The following is a 15,268-nucleotide window of genomic DNA, read 5'->3' as shown; positions in this document are numbered from 1 at the left end:
AGGGAGTTGAGGGAAGAGCTGACACCCCAACAGATGAATTGGGAAGTCACTTCCACCCACATTAATTCAGGAGAGCAGTTGTTCCACGGTGTACCAACAAAACTTGTTATTTACCACCTCAGATGTGTAATACTATCAGACTCGGAAAGTTTTGGGAGTTTTGGCCAAATGCCTTCTGTTTTCAGCAGAGGACAACAGGTTTAAGTGCTAAACTGAAGTTAAGGCAAACTGCTGAAGTCTGAGGGCCATAGACTTACCTAGCAAAGCCAACTTTCTCACTACAGGCTTAAACAACTTGATAAAGAAGAACCTTCTCTACACAGGAAAGAGCAACAGGAGTTCCTGAGAAGCTGAGCTGGGTTTATCTCCAGCTGACTGCATGACTTGTGCCAATCATAACCCTGAAAATCCTTTTCTTTTATAATATGGCCTCTCCCATACAGCTGTAATCAACTGATCACAAACCCTAGACCAATTAAAAGCTTCTTAATTTTTGTTATGCTATACTGATAATAAATTCAACCAGGTACTAAAGCTCACAATAAATATTCAGAGAACATGTAAGCTGTCAACACAAATCAGTTAGAGTGCCCCAGCAGTGCAATTCAAGTGACTTAAACCAAGCCTTGCATTACAGCTACTATTCTTTAAATAAAAAAAGGAGGCAGAAAGGAAGTTGCAAGTGCTGCCTTTATGCCTAAGTTTATGTCCAGAACGGAAGTTTACTTTAAGGAAAATGTAGGAGGTAATGGCAAGACACACAAAAACAAAACCTAAGCATCCCTTTGAGACAACCTAGGTCACCTGAAGGCCATAGCCAAGGGTCCAACAAAGGTCCAGGAGGCAGGAGGCAGAACCAGGCCCAAGCTGGAGGCCTTCAGACAAAGCCTTTACACACTGTGGCACCTCCCACAGCACTGTCAAAGGGATTGCTTGAGAAACCTCAGAAGAAGCAACAAATGGACTGAAAGAGTATTTAGAATTGCTCTTTCATTTCTGTTCTGAAGAGTGACTAGTTAGACAAAGATACATATAATTGTATAAAATTTTATACAATTATAATGCAACTAACTCAGGTACAGCGAAAGCTTTGCAGGTATCTGATTTACCTGGTTGTTTCCCACTCTGTAACTACAAAAACATTGCCAAATTAAGCCATGAAATTAGGCATGCACAAAGTGGTCTCATTTATGGTCAGATTTAACTAGGATTCAGAGTCAACCAGGACACTCTACAGCCTTAGGCACAGCTCTTCCATTCCAAAATGTGAAGTTTTAGCCATCGTTCAGCCTTGCTAAGAGGATGCTCAGGATGTGTTTGGCTGCATCTGAAAGCAACTATGCCCGGCAGAAGGAAAAAACCACCCTTAAATTAAAGCTCATCAAGGACACTGGATGAAAAATAATTATAATTACTACCCTCCTAGTAAATATTAGAGGATCTGCACTACCACCAGTAGCACTTCCTCAGGGTAGGAGGGATGATGTCATGGCTGCATGCTACAGCATTGTCGGGTTTGCCTGGCTACATGCTGCTAACGGGACACTCCCTACAGAACTGTGACCGCACACTCAGCTTCCCTGCTATCAGCAACCAGTTTAATAAGTGTTCTGAGACCCTCAATTAGCATAGAAATGCAGAACAGCCAGCAAGCAAATGAAAATCAGAAAAAAAGCAAAAAGAAAAAACCAAAACCAAAAAACAACAGAGGGAGGAAAAAAAGCGCAGAGGAGACAGCTGTAACAGGGTGGCAAACAAAGCTCCAAAGCATGAAAGAGAGAAAGGAATGTGGTTAAAAAATCTCCCCTTAGGAAGAATACTCTGTACTCCCAAACTCCAGCTGTTTGACTTGCCCCACTCCCTCCTCCACTCCATTATCCACTCTGGCTGTGCTAATTTAACACAAACCGCCCGCCTGTGTCAACTGTTGAAAAGGGGGATTTCGGCAAAGCAGCCTCGGATGCATCCAAGCTCCGGGTGCAGAAAAAGGAAAAACTTTGGGGTGGAAAGTTGAGGCGCTTTTGGTGTGGTGTTGCTTTGTGCTGGGAGAGCTTGGGAAGCTATGAGCAAAGGCAGCAAGAGCCCATCCTGCTGCAGCCTCCAGCACCTCAAGCTCTGCCACCGCTTCCACACACACCTCGATTCCCAGCCGGCAGCCAGATTTGCATGCAGAAAGCTCTGCCTTCATCAACAAAGCCACACAACTCCCAGCAAGAGCACCTGACAGCCCCCCAGTTCACAGCAGACACCCCCACGGATGAGACAAGCAGATCGGAAGAGCAAGGAGGAAGGGAAAAAAGGAGGGAAAGGAATAAACCCGGCCAACATTAAAGTCTGGAGGCCTGGATTTGCACAGGGAAGGTATTTTCACGTTTGAGATACTGTGAGGAGCGGTGCGAGGGTTTGGAAGTCATATATGCAGCCAAAATGGCGCTGAGAATAAAAATATAATTTAAAGGAAGGTCGCCATATTGTAAACAGTGAGGCAGGGAGACACAGAGACAGCAACCTCCATTATTCCCAGCAGCTGCAGCAGCACGGAAGCGCTGGGAACGTCAGGCCTGGTGCAGAGACGCCACCAGGGCTTCCCCTCTCCAGCCAGGGCCCTCCGGAGGGTCCCCCCCAAGCCAAGCACCCTTGGAGAGGGGTGAGGTGGGGAAGTTTCCCGCCGGGGGGGACGGAAGGCCGGGCAGGGGCAGCACCAAGGCAGGCAGGCCGCGCAGCCAGCGGCCTCGCTCCTCCTCCAGGCCTCTCGCCCGCTGCTCAGCACAAAAAGAAAGGAGGAGGGTGGACCCCCAGCCCTCCAGAATGCAGCCAGGGGAGGGTTCACCTCGTCCGCTGTGGATTTGTCTCAGCAAGGATGGACTCGAGTGGGGTTTACACCTCCTTTTTGTTCCTGTCTGCTCCAGCCGGCCCTATGTCCCCCCCCTCCCCGGGACCTAACGGGAAGCGGGAGCGGCCGGAGGGAAGGTGCTCTGGGCAGATCCGGAGGGAGAGAGCGCCAAGCCTTACCAGCACTGGAGGTGGAAAGCGGCGGGGCAGTGATCGCAGCACAGCAGATCCCCTCCTTCCTTGCAGCTATCGCAGCTATCGTGGTTAGTGGCCCTGCCACTTCGCCTGGGCTCCTTCTCGAGCCTCCTGCTCTTCTTCTCCCCATCTTCGCTCTTGGGGGGAGCCAGGAGGGCCTGGATTTGCTGCACATGCACACACAGACAGAGCGGGCTCTGAGGGGCTGCACGGACCCTGACCCAGCGCCCTTCTCCCCGTGCACACCGTGGGGACAGCGGCCCCGGGCCCTCCGGGAGGGGATCGGGGTTGGGGGGGGGACAGAGCCCCGGCCGAGCCCGCCCCGCCCGCCCCGTGTCCGGCAGGGCCTCTCCGGGGGCCGGGCGAGCTGCCTCCGTCCCTCCGCTCACTTCCTTGTAAGGCCACGGGGCTCCGGGCTGGGGGGGTTCCCTCGCCATCTTGCAGTCCCGCTGCCTCCCCGGTCCGGCCCCCCCGCCGCGTCCCGGGCCTCACCTCCATCAGCCCCCCGGAGGTGTCCAGGTCGTAGACGATCGTCTTGGTCTCCATCTTCTCCCACATTCATCCAGCCCAGGAGCGGCCCCGAGAGCCCCCCCCGGCGAGAGGGAGCGAGGCGGGGACGTGCGGCGGCCCCTCAGCGGCGGCTCCGCGTCGAGGCGGCGGGGGGGGGGCGCGGCGCGGCGGGGGCGGGCGGGCGGCGGGGCCTATCCCACGGGCCGCTGCGGCTTGCGCGTCGTCCTCCTCCTCCTCCAGCCGTGCCCGGGGGCGGCCGCGGGGAGCCCGACGCCCGCTGCCATTGCCGCGCAGGGGGTGGGTGGGTGAGGGAGGGAGGGGGCGGCGGCCCCGCGCCCGCCGCGGCCGCTCACGCACCGCGCACGCCCCGCGCACAGGCGGCGCCGACGCTCCGGGCCCCGCGCGCACGCGCACTCCGCGCCCCCGCCCCGCCCGCCGCGCGCGCATGCGCGCTCCGCGCCGCCTCCCGCGCGCGGACCTGGCGCGGCGGCGGCGGCGGCGGCGGGGGGGCGGCGGGACGCACGCAGAGCCACTGCGCGTGCGCGAAGCGCCGCCCCGCGCTGCTCCGCCCCGCCCCGCCTCTGCTCCGATTGGCCCCGCCCCCTCCCCGCCCTCTTCTCGCGCAGGCGCGTGGCGGCCGTCACGTTCCAGCGGGCTGGCGAGGTGGCGGGGTCGTCAGTGACGTAACGACGCGGGGAGGGGCGGCACGCGTACGTCGGCAGGGGGCGCGCGACGCTCGGCGGCTCTGTTTCTGTTTGTGACGTCACCCCGGCAGAGGCCACGCCTCTTAAAGCGGCAGTGCCCCCATTCATCCTCCCCCCCGGAGAGCGCGGGACGGGAGGGTGTGGGGTCGGGATGTCATCGGGGTAACTCTGTGGTGGGCTCAAGATCCACGCTGGGGGGTGTGTGTGGGTGTATCCCCATCCCAAGCTGCCCGGCCCCGCTGAGGAAGACGCCATCCTTTCTTCTAAAACACCAGTTTTTATTAATGAAACAACCAAAAGATGGGGAGGGGGGCGGTGTCCCCTCCAGATAGAGGGGGCGGCGGGGGCCGGGGTCACCAGCCCGGGCGGGACGCGGCGGTGGGGAGGGGCGCAGCCATGCCCGGCGCCCCTGCCCACCCCGTCACTCCGGGTCTGGCCGCCCTGGGGTGCCGGGACGCGCGGGGGGGACACGCTGGTGGCGGAAGGGTCCCCCCGGGGAGGGCGAAGCAAGCGGGGGCCGGGGGGACACGCAGCATGCTGGGGGCACTGGAGGGACACGTCCCTGCGTGGCGGCGGTGGGGGACACAGGGTGCGGGGGGGACCAGCCCTGTGCTGTGGCGGGCGAGGGCGGGGGCGACACCCACATGGCCACCCAAGCGCCCTCGTCCACCCCCAGGGCTTTGTCCCCTCCCCGCTGCAGCCCCTGGAGCCCTGTCCTTACCTGGGGTCCCCACAGCGCTGCTCCCCCTGCCTGTGTCACTCCTCCGTCGCAGGGACTGTGGGGGCAGCTGTTTTCCCCCTGCGTGGGGCTGGGGTGAAGGATGGAGCCCGAAGGGCAGGGTGGGGTCCGGGGACCCTCGCTGGCTCAGGGGCCGGGGGGCAGGATGGGGTCCAGGGACCCCCACTGGCTCAGGCTCTCATGAGCCCAGTGCGGGTGGCTGGGTGACAGTGGGGCTGGGGCAGACCCCACGGGGGTCCGGGTGGATTGGGGGTGGCAGGGGGGTGGCCGGTGCCCAGGTGGGTCCTGCCAAGCGCTCGGCTTGAGTCTCCTTGGGAGAGGTGTTCCCAGCCCGCGCCGGGGGCCGGTGGGCACGGGGGGGCCCGGGAGGGGTGGCTGCAGCGCCCAGCTCCACGCTGCCCACACCTAGATGGACACCTCATATTCCCTCGTGTCCTGCAAAGAAAACAGACTGCAAGGGGTTGGACACTCGGCAGTGCAGTGGGGTTCCTGGGACAGGGATAGGGCTTCTCCCATGCCATGAGGACCTGGGGACAGACAGCCCTGAGGATGCGTGTCCCATCCCATGCTTGGGTCCTGGGTCAATGTCCATCCTCTGCATGATGCTTGGATGGGTATTCCAGATAATGTGTGTAGTGGCTGGATGGTTGTCTGAACTAATGTGTGGTGCCTAGGTGGAAATCCCACTCCACATTCCATAGGATCCTTCCTGTGTGTGATCCCTAACTAGATGTCCGTCCTGTGAACAGTCCCTGGATAGATACATCATCCCATGGGCGGTCTCTGGGTGCATGTCCCATCCCCTGTGTTGTTCCTGGATGGATGTCCTACCTAACACACAGTTCCTGGAACACATGACCCTACATCCCACACAGCCCAGCCCATGCACAGCCCCTGGCACAGGTGGCCCATGTGATGCAGGGTCCTCAGGGTGCCCAGCCCCAAATGGGGGGTGTGGGGGCCAGTACTTACTCCTGTCTCGTAGGTGGGATTGTCAAAAGCCGACTCCACGGTGATATGGTCGTAGGGGTGGGAGCCAGCAAGGGGCAGCTGCAGGGCTGGCTTCCCCTGGAGCCTGTAGGGAAAGGGCAGCTGGAGCGGGCAGTGGGGAGATGTGGGACCCCATGGAGTGACAGGGGCCAGCAGGCCACTCACTTGGAGAAGTAGAGATAAATTCCCCCGATGAGCAGGGCCACCACCAGCACGGGCAGGAAGACAGCGATGGCAACGTTGGTGCCCTCCAGCGTTGTCCCCGAGGGCACGGCCTTGGCCACAGCTGTCCGAGAGAGTTGGGGCTCACCCAGGGGACACCCCACATCAGCTGCACCCTGGGTGCCCCTCCACATTCTGGCACCCCAACACACCCTCGCCCTTACCATCCAGGTTGCGGTTGCTGTAAAACTCATCGTAGGAGGCTGGAGGAGGCGGAAGAAAGAAACCAACACCAGGAGTGAGAAGTGGGGTGCAGAGCGGTGTCAGCGGGGTGCGGGGGTGGGGAGTGGTCATCTCACCCGCCTTGCAGATGGGAGGGGAGCCGCTCCATCGCGAGGGGTGCCCGGGCAGGCAGCGCAGGCTGCTCTCGCCCAGCAGCGCCCGGCCGGCCGTGCAGGAGAAGTGCAGGGTGGCTCCCGCCGGGTACAGCCGCCGCTCCGGGTTCTGCCGCCCGCCCGCCGGCACGCCGGGGTTGTGGCAGGGCTCGTACGTCTCCGCTGCGAGGCAGTGGTACGGTGGCGTCAGCGCTCGCCATCGGCTCGGGGGATATGGCCGGGGAAGGGGTGCCCGACTCACGGATGCACTTGGGGAGGCGGTCACTCCACTTGGGTCCCCCCGCAGCGCGGTCATGGCAGGTGAGGGTCCCAGCGCCCGCCAGGACATAGCCCTTGTCGCAGACGTACTGCACGGTGGCTCCCACTGGGAATTTAGGGTTGGAGACCACCCTGCGGCTGTGCTCAGCATCCCCAGGGTCCCGGCAGGTTGTCACTGCAGGCAGGAGTGACCGATGGTGAGGGTGGCTGGGGATGTGCTGCAGGGCAGGGAGTCACTGGTGGGCACCACTCACCCCGCTCGCAGGAGGGCAGGTCACCGCTCCACGTCAAGTCCCAGTGACACATCAGGAGGTCAGTGCCAATCAGCTGGAAGCCAGGGTAGCAATGGAAGGTGACCACAGTGCCATGGAGAAGCTCTGGCTGTGAGGACGTCTTCCAGCCATTGGCGATCTCCGGCAGCTCAGGGCAGGTGTCATTGCGGGGCACCTCTGTGGGCATGGAAGGCTGAGCAGGGCATGGGGGACACTGTGAACACCAAGGACACTGTCCCACCGTGAGCCTCACCAGAGAAGTGGATGACAAAGCCCTGCCGATAGGCAAAGGCGCCGGCACCAGGGTCAGACTGGAACTGGACGGTGACATCGGCAGTGGATGCGTAGAGCTTGAAGCGGCCACGGGCGCCCGTGTACTGGCCCAGGATGCGCGCCGTCAGGTCATCCCCGTCATAGAAGGTCAGCATGTCCCCCGAGCCCAGCCGCAGCCTGGGGCAGTGGGGCCGTGAGGGCAGGGAGTGCGCGGATCCACCACCCACCGTCCCCATCCTGGCCCCAGATCCACCACCCACCATCCATCCCCAGCCCATCCCACCACTCACACGCGGACGTCCAGCATGATGCGCTTGTCCTCCTCCACGTGCAGCCCCCAGATGCAGTCCTGGCCCTTGCCATACGCCTCTGGCCAGTTGGGTGACAGCACCACTCCAGCTGTGTCCGTCAGCTCCCCGCTGCACACCGCTGTGGGCACACACCGCGCTTGGCACTGCCGTGGGGCACCAGCCACGGCACCCACTGCAGCATCCCACATCCAGCACCCACCACGTCCCTCAGCTCCATCACACACAACAGCACAGTGGCTGCAGTACCCATGCCCCATCCACAGCAATCCCCGGCACCCTCCAGCACCACACCCACCACGGCACGCTGGCTCTGTCTCATTCCACTGCGGGTCACTGGGGTCGACACACTCGATGATGGTGGAGCCCTGCTCCAGCGTGTAGCCAGGGTCGCAGCTGAACTCCACCGTGGTGCCCACGGGGTACCGGGGATCACTGGCCGTGAAGTTCCCATACTTGACAAAGGGCTCGTAGCAATGCCCCTGCTCAAAGGCTGCGGGCACAGGGGCAAAGGTCTGCAGGGGCCGGGTGGGCACAGGGATGTTTGGGTCACCCGCTGCGCCCTCGGCCCCATACCCTCATAGCGCAGCGCCATGCCCGCGGCGGCCCCGCTGCTGTCGGTGGTGAGCTCCACGAAGAAGTGGCGCCCGGTGCTGAGCAGCCCCTCGATGGGCAGGTACTCCACCTCGTAGGAGTCGTACACCGGTGGTGACTCCACGTTGTTGCCGTTGCGGATGATGAGCCTGCCAAGGCGTGACAAGGGCAGGGTGCGGTGCTGGCCATGGCCAATAGCAGCCATGCCTGGGCATGGATGGTAGCCTCCGACCCCAGCCATTTCCAACAGCACCATCCTTGGGCATGGCCAGAGGTTATCTTCCTTTACTATGGCCAACAGCACCTGCCCTTGACTGTGACTAATGGCCAAAAGTAGCCACACTTGGCCATGGCGAGCAGCATCCATCCTTAAATATGACTAATGGCACCTATCCATGGCAGATCCATCCTTGGATATAGCCAGGAGCATGCATCCTTATACATGGCCCCACGAGGGGCTGCCCCAGCATGCCTCCACACCCCTAGCCCCCCTGTTTTCCTCCAGAGCCAAACCTGTCATCATCCTCTGCCAGTGACACCTTCTCGAAGTGGAGGTGCAGGCGGTGGCCATCCGGCGCTTCCAGCAGCCAGTGGCACGTCAGGTTGTTGCTGTAGTTCCCGGGAAAGCCGGGCGAGACGATGCGTCCCACCGTGGCGTTCCGGACCACGCCGCCGCACGCCGCTGCGGGACAGGGACCGTCAGTGGGTGACTGTGCCGTGCCAGCTGCGCCGTGTCCCCGCGGTGCTGGCCCTTACCGAGGCAGAGGGGCTCGCGGGCGCTCCAGAAGGGGCGGGTGGCGTTGCGGCAGACGAGCCGGCGGGCGCCCTGCAGCTGGTATCCCGTGGAGCAGCGGAAACGGGCGTCCCCACCAGGATGCAGGCTGCTGACAGAGACCTCTCCGAAAGCCGGCCGTGCTGGGAAGGGGCAGCTCAGCAGGTAGGCTGGGGGCAGATGGTGGTGTTACCAAAGCTGAGGAGCTATAGACTCCCCCAGAACCCAGAAATTGCCTCCCCAGACCCCTGGAAATGCCTAGGTGTGGCAGGGCTTGAGTGATATAGTGCCTATGGCTGCCAAGAATTATGCTAAATGAACCCATAATTGCTAAGGGAAATTAGTTCTTCATGAGCATTCCTCACCCACTTAAAACACAGATAAACTCCTGGTGCATCGCCACGACCCAAATTAGCACCATGCTGGCAGGGAAACTCACAGAGGGTAGAGAGGGGTCTGAGCCCCATACCTTGGTAGTGAAAGTGGTAGGAGCCCGGGCTGGGGGGCCGGGGGCTCTGGAAGCGGAGGGTGAGGAGGTTGGCTGGGCTGCGGATGACCTGGCCCCGCAGCAGGAAGGACTCGTTGGCCAGGACGTTGGGCTCCAGGCCTCCCGCGCTCTCCACTGTCAGCGTCTCCCCTTCTGCCAGGCTGATGTTCTCTACCTGCAGGGGACACAAGTGTCACCACCACAGCATCATGGAGCTTGAGTGGCTTCTCTGCGCTCGATAGCCCACTGGAGCTTGTCTGTGCAGGGCAGCGCCTTTCAAACATGGTTAGCAGTGCCATAAATCATCCTCCATGCCAAGAGCAGCAGGACCCAGCCAGCAGCTCTGCCAGAGCACCACAGCACAGCCAGGCCCACACCAGGACCCTTGCAGACAGCCAGCCTCACCCTCTGGAGCAATTTGCTATTAATGATGCTAATTAAGCCATGCTGCATGGTGAGGAGCTGCAGCACTGGTGAGTGTGGGCTGGAGCAGGGCTGATGATGGAGATGCTGCCTCTGGCTCACCACCATTTTTCCACAAGCCACAGCATTGCCCTGTGGTGGCTTCAGCAGAGATGGGGACACATGGCCACGTGCCACTGATGGGAGCAGCACACAGCCTGAGCACAGCAGGGTTTGCTGTCAGCCTCTGCTCCTGGCAGATGGGTGCTGGGTGTTCCTGGCCCTGCAGCACAGCATGGCACCTGCTGGCACTGCTCACACCTTCTCCATCAGGGCTTCGTTAATTAAATCTCGCAGCACTTCTTTGTGATGTGTGCCAGCCACAGCAGCTGGTGGGCACAGAGGATCCTGGGGCATCCCACCAGCTCATGTACCCACATCCCTGTGCTGGGGCCTGAGGGTAGGCACTGCTCTGAGCCAGCTCTCTTGGCTTAGAGACACAGGCATGGGGACAAGGACAGGGACAAGACCATGTGTTTGCTGTACCCTGCACAGACACACAGCTGTGGCACAGAGCAAGGGACATGCCACACTTGCAAGCAGGCCCCTGTCCCACCCTGAGCCCTCAGCTCACCTTGAGCTCCACGCCATAGCCAGGGTAGACAGAGATGGTGTAGGTGCAGTCCAGGCTGCCATCGTAGGGGACACCAGTTGGCTCTGGGGACACCAGCCAGCCCTCGGGACCCGCCAGCGTCCGGTTGCAGGGAGCTGGTGACAGAAGAGACCCCAGCTCAGGCCCACTTCCCCTCAGCTCCACCTGCCTCCCTCCCTGGCGCTCACCTGGCCCCTGCAGCGTGGTGACAGTGGTGGTGGTGATGGTGGAGGTGGTGGTGGTGCCCTCCTCATCCCCAGGCACCGCAGTGGCCCCGGCGTGCGGTGCCAGGGCTGTGCTGGCCGTGGTGGGTGCCTGGCTGGGGGATGCAGTGCTTGACTCTGGCACCCCAGAGGGGGCCCACGAGGGATCTGCCCCTGGCACAGCCCCCCACGCCTCCCCCCATGGCCCGGGGCGCCCCGCTGGCGTGGTCAGCGGGTCAGTGGGGAAGGCGGGCCGGGGCAGGGCGGGGGTGCGGGGTGAGGGCTCGGGCTCTGGGGGGCCGGGGGCGGGCTGGAGGGCACCGGCAGGGAGGAGGGGGCCTGCGGCAGCAGGCAGGAATGGCGCCTGGGCCAGGTAGTCCTTCTTCAGGAAGGCTTCGTGCAGCAGGTCCTCCAGCAGAGGGTGGTGGTTGAGGATCTTGAGCGTGGGCGCCGTGCTCACAAAGCGAGCCTCTGCCTCCCGCTCCGCCGGCGTGGGCAGCGCCGTCGGCTCCACCTCAGCGCTCTCCCCGCTCTTCCTCGCCAGCCCGTTGAAGCCTGGAGGGAGGAAAGGGTGTGAGATGCTGGGGGCCTGTGGACTGACAGGGAGCAAGGGACTGGTGATGTGCTGGGAGTGATGCTTCAACAGGTGGCACCTGGGACCAGAGCTTGGACACGGACTGACGCTGTAACAGGTATGGATGTGGCTCTGGGGAGTGATGCTGGTACAGTGTCACAGACCTGTGCTGCTCTGGGGACCAACACTTCCCAGGGACCAACCCTGCACCACAGTGCTGCTCCAAGGGTTAACGCTTCCCTGAACACCAAAATCCCCCCAAAACAGGATAGCAAACAAGCATATCAGCCCCATGCAGCGGGTCCATGACACCCTCTCTCCAGCCTACCCTTCACTGGGGTAGCCCTGGCAATTAAGTCCTGGCTAATTAACTCACATCTGCAGCTTTTACCACGTGAAAGCGCTCCCACTCCTCCTGTGAGCCAGCGCAGATGGGGACAGCCCTGGGATTGGGTGTCCCAGATCACAGATTATCCTTCACCTCAGAGATGGCCATCCCCGTGCCAAGGTTCTCACGGGACCGCATATTCCCAGGGTGCAGACACACATGTGATTACCGTGACTGCCATGACCGGCTGTGCCAGGAATGTCACGGGAGCCTGGACACCTGGACCCCTCTCCAGGCTGCCAGAGAGCTCAGCTTCTTTCCAGCCAGGCTATCCCTGAGCAGTGTGAACCTGTAGGGAACCCCCTACCCCATCGACGCTCCCCCCTCTCCCACCCACAACCACGGGGATTCCCCTGTCGCAGCCCCGTGTCCCTCCCAGGCATTAGTCCCTGAACAAATCCCCAGCATGCCCAGCCCAGCAGCTTACGGCCTTTAGACCAAAAATAAAAGAGAATTTAATCAGTCCTAATGAGTCACCCAGCATCTCCCACTCCCGGATCTGGCACAGCAGCGTCCCCTCTCCTGCTGGGCACGGCTTAGTGCCACGGCAGAGGGGATGCCACGCTGACACCCAGCATCCCTCTGAGACCACGGTAGCGCGTGGGCACGTCTTGCCGCCCTGAGCCGTGCACAGGCTCTGATGACACGATACTGCCAATTACCGGGTAATTATCCCTATCCGTAGCAGGGCAGGGCCCCGCGAAGATTAATTACTCTGCGACTGCTGCTTTTAAGGGACTATTAAGAGACATTATCCTGGGTGTGCAGCGTAGTGGGGAGCTGCTGGGTGCTGGCAGGCGTCCTCACACCGCTGGTACCCACCCCCTGTCCCCACCACCTCCCTGCCATGGCGCTGGGACAGTGACAATGCCCTGGGCACAGAGGCACAGCAGGGACACCTGCCCGCACCAGCTCTGAGAGATTCGTTTGCCCCCCAGCAAGGCCAGAATTATATTTTAATAGGATCCATTTATTAGAACATAAAAGTTAATGAGTTTATACTGAAGGGCGCCAAAATCTCCGTTAGGCTTTAACAGCAGATTAGTGCTCAGGGCTGGGCCCGGCACTGCCACCACTGCCCTGTGCAGTGAAGGCTGGGCTAGAGGTTCCCACCCAGCCCCCTGGACACTCCTGTCCTTGAGCATCTCATCTGCCCTGGGTGCTGGGGGGCACGGTGGTCCCCATGGAGGCTACTGGCTAAGGCCAGGCCTCCCAGGAAGGATCCTACAACAGCTCCCATCTGGGTACTGAACACCCTGGGCTGGGCAGTGTCTCAGCACCAGGCACTGCCCTGGGCTCTGTGTGGTGCTCTGGGTACCACAGGATGCTCTTGGCACCAGGGGATGCTTGGGAATGGGGACACTCTCGACACTCTGGGGATGCAGGAGGCTCAGGACACCGTGGGAAGGCAGCAGGTGCCCAGCTGTTGCCCCGTGAACACCACAGGATTAGATCCTCCACCTCCACAGATGTCTCTAAGCAGCTTATCTCCAGTGCCACAGCTATGTCACTCCCATGTCCCCAGGGTGACCAGGGACTGCTGACGTGGGACTGGCTACCCAGCACACACCCCTCTGGGTGCTGACACCCAGCAGTGACCCCGCTGAACTCGGGGTGGGCACAGGGGCTGTCAAGTCTCCAGTAGCCATGTGCCAGCATCCCTCGGCATGCTGGCCATGGTCACACCCACAACGGGGTCCTAATCCCTCCCACTGGCTTTGTCGGGTGGGAGTTTATCAACAGCAGCCGGGAGATGCCAGAGACTAATCCGGCTGTGGTGGGCGGGGGCCCCCCCGGCGGGGATCGATGCTGCCTGCTGTCACAAATAAATAAATAAGGCGGCGTGCGGCCGCCCAGGGAGCACCGATCGATGCTGCCCGCCAAGAAAGCAATAACAGAGTGCCCGGCTCAGGGAGGGGACAGGGCAGGGCCCCCCGTGGCCCCAGGAGCATCACAGCACCTTGGCACAGTGGTGTTCCGTGTCTCAGTTTCCCCATCTGCAGGAGGGGGCAGGCGAGATGTGAAGACAGGCGGGTGCCTGGCACAGGGTGAGAGCAAGGGCTGGGCCTCACAAGATTCTGGGTTTATTTTCTAATTTAAAATCCAATCTGGCTTTGCCCCCCATGGCAAGGGCCAGCAGCTGTGATGAATGAGCTGTCAGGCAGCCGACGCCACGCTCCCCCACCCACAGCAACCTGTCCCACAGCCTCCAGCCCCCTGAACCACCCCCAGCCTCAATAACAGGAACAGGAGAGGTAACACACCCTATTGATGCCAGATCCCTACCTGCCCCCTGCCCTGGTGGCACCCCAGTCGGGGAGCAAGGCTTGTGCTGAAGGCAGCGTGGGCAGCAGCAGGCGGGGAATGCAGGTGGGTGCAGGTGGTGGGTGGGCAGGCGTAGGCAGCGTGGGAATTCGGGCATTGTCGGGGTGCAGGCAGGGTGGGCGTGCGCAGGCAGGAGGCACAGATGGTGCGAGGGTGAAGGCAGGGGTGGGTGGGCACGGGCGGGACTGTGCAGCAGCTCCTCTGCCACCAGCCGTCACCACAGACACACCACTGGCACCCAGCACGGCGAGCTGGCATCCACATCCTCCCACCCTATGGCCACTTCCACCCTGGCACCACCAGTGACCCCAGATGCCCAGGCCAAGCTGAGGCTGTTAGAGCAGCTGGAGCAGGGACCCGAGGGGCTGCCCTGGTGCCCGGGGACACTGTGGCGAGCGCGGCCGCCAGCCCTGGCAGCTATCGGAGGAGCTCGGCTTTAATATTCATGGCAGCGCTGGCGGGGAAGCGTTTGACCTTGTATGTTTTGCAATTCTCCTTGAATTGAACAGTCATTTACCCGCTGACACATGTCACATCACCGCAGCCGGTTCCCTGGAGCATCGCCGGCTGACACGCCGAGCGCCACCGACACCGGCTGGGCACCAGGGCAGAACCCAGCGGGCAGCCGGGTGCCCGTCCCTGGGGCTTTCCTCCCTTCCCACCTGGTGCATGCCAATGGTGCCCTTGTCCCCTCCTCGCCACCCACAGCCCACGTAATCCCCCTTCCTCATTCTCCCTGCGGAGCTAATGGGTTTCTACAGCAATTTCCCTGCGTGGCAGCAGCGGTGATAAATTGTATGTCTGCTGCTATTTCAGACCCAAGCGCTGTGCAGTGCCATGTCCCCCCCTCCTCGGGCTGACAGCACCCAAATCGGCCCCTCTAGGCCCTTCCTCAGGATTTCCAGTGAGGAATACGCCACTGCTGGGCAGCACCCACTCTGTGCCACCCCTCAGTGGCCATTATGTAGGTGCCAGGTCTCCATGGGGCTCTGTGCAAACTCTGGTCTCCCCAGGACCCAGCACACCTCACCCCTCCGGGTGGCAGAGGGGGACCCAGCCCTCGGGGCACCCCTGGGTGCTGGGCAGGAGTCAGGCAGGGTGAGCAGGGCCACGCTGCCCACCCAGCTCCCGTCTCCCCTTCCCTCCGCCCACTGCCAGAGACAGTAATTGAAATCGGTTGCGGGAGGCGAGCGAGAGCTGCTTGCCGGGCTCCGCGTTGGGCTGCTCAGCCAT

General features: G+C 61.5%; 2 protein-coding genes across 2 annotated transcripts in view; both read right to left on the bottom strand.

The window, feature by feature from the left end:
• The window catches only part of PHF12 (PHD finger protein 12), a 32,176-nt gene extending 28,232 nt beyond the window's left edge, over positions 1-3,944 (bottom strand). The window contains exons 1-2 of the mRNA XM_056506646.1: positions 3,520-3,944; positions 3,013-3,194 (exon numbers count right to left, since the gene is read on the bottom strand). Coding sequence (XP_056362621.1) covers positions 3,013-3,194; positions 3,520-3,585 — 248 coding nt within the window. The 5' untranslated portion in view covers positions 3,586-3,944. The remainder of the gene's footprint in view (positions 1-3,012; positions 3,195-3,519) is intronic.
• Positions 3,945-4,507: 563 nt separating this feature from the next.
• On the bottom strand, positions 4,508-15,268 carry SEZ6 (seizure related 6 homolog). The gene is made up of 17 exons (XM_056507007.1): positions 15,157-15,268; positions 10,734-11,303; positions 10,528-10,661; positions 9,474-9,666; positions 8,989-9,174; positions 8,746-8,914; positions 8,215-8,381; positions 7,937-8,131; positions 7,621-7,759; positions 7,311-7,507; positions 7,040-7,234; positions 6,769-6,960; positions 6,492-6,689; positions 6,357-6,395; positions 6,136-6,256; positions 5,953-6,055; positions 4,508-5,415 (listed from the first exon to the last, which is right to left on the bottom strand). Exons 1-17 carry the CDS (start codon positions 15,266-15,268, stop codon positions 5,386-5,388), a joined length of 2,940 nt encoding a protein of 979 aa, XP_056362982.1. The 3' UTR covers positions 4,508-5,385.

Source organism: Oenanthe melanoleuca, chromosome 19 (assembly GCF_029582105.1).
Source record: "Oenanthe melanoleuca isolate GR-GAL-2019-014 chromosome 19, OMel1.0, whole genome shotgun sequence".
Lineage (NCBI taxonomy): Eukaryota > Metazoa > Chordata > Aves > Passeriformes > Muscicapidae > Oenanthe > Oenanthe melanoleuca.
This window is presented reverse-complemented; position numbering and strand designations above follow the sequence as displayed.